We start from the raw sequence: 2760 nt of genomic DNA, 5'->3' as shown, positions 1-2760 counted from the left end.
GGGGGGGGGGGGGGGGGGGGGCGAAAGAGAGAGAGAGAGAGAGAGAGAGAGAGAGAGGGAGAGGGAGATCGCCAGCCCGATGCATGTCGGCCAGGAACATCCAGCAATGTAGGCCCTCCTCTCCCCGGGCGGCGGTCAGTGCCGCATGTTCTTATGGCACCGTGGCGGCATTTTCGCAGCCCCGGGCCAATCTTTGCAAAGTGCATCCCCCCTTCTCTGTCCTTCTTTCCATCCGCTCCTCTCCCACTTCCCTGCCTTCCTTGCCAGTTGTTCCGTTCCCCTCCCTCTCTTGCCCTTCCTCTCTCTTTCTCGAGGCGGCTTCCCTTCCGTCCCCTCGGCCATCCGTCTCCGGCCTTCCCTTTCGGAGTCCCCCCTCTTCTTTCTCCTTGCCATCCAGCAGTAGCAGCACCGCAGCCATGGGCCTTGGAAGCCGCATGTCGAACCTCGTGCGCCGGATGACGCGTCGGCGCCCGGAGCAGCAGTCGGCCGAGGGTGCCGATGCCGGTCCCGGAGACACCGGGTCGCGGCGTGGCAGTGACCACGCCGGCAGCGGCCCCCCGGCGGCCGACTTGGCCCCGGGGTCAGATGGCGGCGGCGCCAAGGCCATCGGCAGCCCCGGCCCCTCCTTTGGCGGTAGTCCGGGCCCGTCGTCGGCCGAGGGGGCGCTCTCGCCCTCGGGCTCGGTGGCGACCATGCCCCTCTCGCCGGGGCTGGGGGCCACCGGGTCGAGTGGCGATGCGCCCGGGCCCGGGTCTTCGGCATCCTCGCTGTCGCTGAGTGCCGAGCGGCCCGGTGGCGGGGGTGCCCATGGCGCGGGGCGCACGGTCCCGCGCACGACCGCCGTGACGGGGCCGCCCTCGCCGACGGCGGACGCCGACGCGCGGTCGGCCGGGCGCCGGCACTCCGTGTCGCACCTTGTCGGCCGGAAGCTGTCGATGCGTCGCAAGAGCACGATCAGCATCTCCGGCTCGTCGTCGCTCTCCATGCGGCGGCAGTCGTCCTCGCATTTGGATGCCGCCGGCGGTGGGGGGCTCGACGCGAACTTCGACCTGGGTGACATTGGGACCCCGCCGCCGGGGGCCCTGCGCCGGGGGGCCTCGCTCCGGCGCATGTCGCATGATCACCATGCGCGTTCGGTGCACAGCTCCTTCACGAATTTGCCGGACGCGGTGCCGGCCAACAGCGGCCAGGCCGCCGGCAGCGCCGGGCCATCCAAGGACTCGGCCTCGATGAAGCGCCGGCCGAGCCAGGCTTTGGCGTCGGCCGCGGCGGCGGCCTTCGCCGCGGTGGCCAGTGCCGCGGTCCCCGGCGTGACCGGCGGATCGACGTACTCCTCGATTTCGACGCCCACGCCGCGGGCCTCCTCCGGTCGGGGGGGTTCCTTCTCCGGCCCGACCGGGGGCAATGGCGGCGACCGCCGGGCCAGCATCGCCCCGCCTCGCACCAAGGGCGATTACAGCCAGTTCCTGCTGGATCCGCAGGCGGCGGCCGGCGGCAGCCGCGCCACCTCCACGGAGAACTTGCATTTGGCCGGGCGCCGGGCGTCGACTGCATCCTCTTCGCAGTTGTCGCTGAGCTCCGGCCCGGGGGCCGCGGCCCCCGGCGGGGGCAGCTCGACCAGCCAGCCCTGCCTGTCGGCCAGCAGCGCCATTAGCATCCAGTGTGTCCAACCGCCGGTGACGGCCGCGCCGGTCGGCGGCGGCGCCCCTGGCCCGTCGTCCGACTTGCTGGCCCTGACCGCGACCCCTCCGCTGATTGCCTCGCCTGGCTACCAGCCGGAGGGGGCGCGCCCGGCCGCCGGCCCTTCCGCCGCCCAGCCAGCCATCGTCCCTGTCACCGTCTCTTCGGGTCCTGCTGCCATTGCCCCGGTCACTGACGCCCTGTCGCCTCCCTCCTCTGCCATGCCGACGTCGCCGGTTTTCGACAGTCCGGCCCTCTGTGCCTCCGAGACCGCAGTTTCATCCTCCCCCTCTGCCGCGCCCCTTCGTGTGAACACCGCCCCTGCTTCTTCTTCCTGCCTGCCGGAAGAGACCCCGATCGCCGCCGAGCCCGCTGCCGCCCCCACCACCGAGCAGCCCAGCTTCGTCAACGCCTGTGCCATCAGCTTCGACATCACCGACGTCGAGCCCGCCATCACCGTCGCCCCCCCCGCCGCCGCCGCCGTCGCCGCCGCCACTCCGCCCCCTGCCGAGTCGCCGCCTAGCTCCCCGAGTGCCCCCTCCGCCACCGAAGACATGTCCGACTACGAGGCCCGCATGGCCGCCCGTCGCGCTCGCCGCGAGTCCACTCGCGCCGCCCTCCAGGCCCTGAGTGCGTGCTGATCATCCCCCCCCCCCCCTCCCCCCTCTCTCTCTCTCGGGCTTTCCTCCGAGGGTCCTCCACTCTCCTTTCCCCTTCCCCTCTCGACGCCGTTTCTTCTGCCCTTCTCTCCGCCTCTTCCTCTCCTCGTGTCGCTCTCTTGCTCCTTGCGCTCTTTCGGCGTATGCGTATGTGCATCTTGCTCTCCCTCTCTCTCCTTCTCTCCCTCTCTCTCTCTCTTGGGGGGACTCTTCCCCCCTGAGGAGGGTCATGGTGCATGAAGCGTCATCGCCACCGGTGCTCCTGCTGTCGTCGCCGTCATTTGCCCCCGCCCGGCTGCGCATGTGCACTCCCTTCCCCTCTCCCCTCTCCCTTCCCCTGTATGTGCCACTGCGCCAGTCGGAAGGGCAAGCATCTGCCTGGGCCTTGCCCTGTCCACAGGCTGCCCCCCCCCCCCCCCCC

At 71.3% G+C, this 2760-nt stretch overlaps 1 protein-coding gene across 1 annotated transcript; it reads left to right on the top strand.

Annotated features, from left to right (window-relative positions):
* Window positions 1–416: 416 nt before the first annotated feature.
* Window positions 417–2321, top strand: H696_00602 (hypothetical protein; the record flags this gene model as incomplete). The annotated part of the gene is made up of 1 exon (XM_009494482.1): window positions 417–2321. The coding sequence occupies one exon, from the start codon at window positions 417–419 to the stop codon at window positions 2319–2321; it is 1905 nt and encodes a 634-aa protein (XP_009492757.1).
* Window positions 2322–2760: the final 439 nt, after the last annotated feature.

Source organism: Fonticula alba (assembly GCF_000388065.1).
Source record: "Fonticula alba strain ATCC 38817 unplaced genomic scaffold supercont2.1, whole genome shotgun sequence".
Classification (NCBI taxonomy): Eukaryota; order Rotosphaerida; family Fonticulaceae; genus Fonticula; species Fonticula alba.
This window is presented reverse-complemented; position numbering and strand designations above follow the sequence as displayed.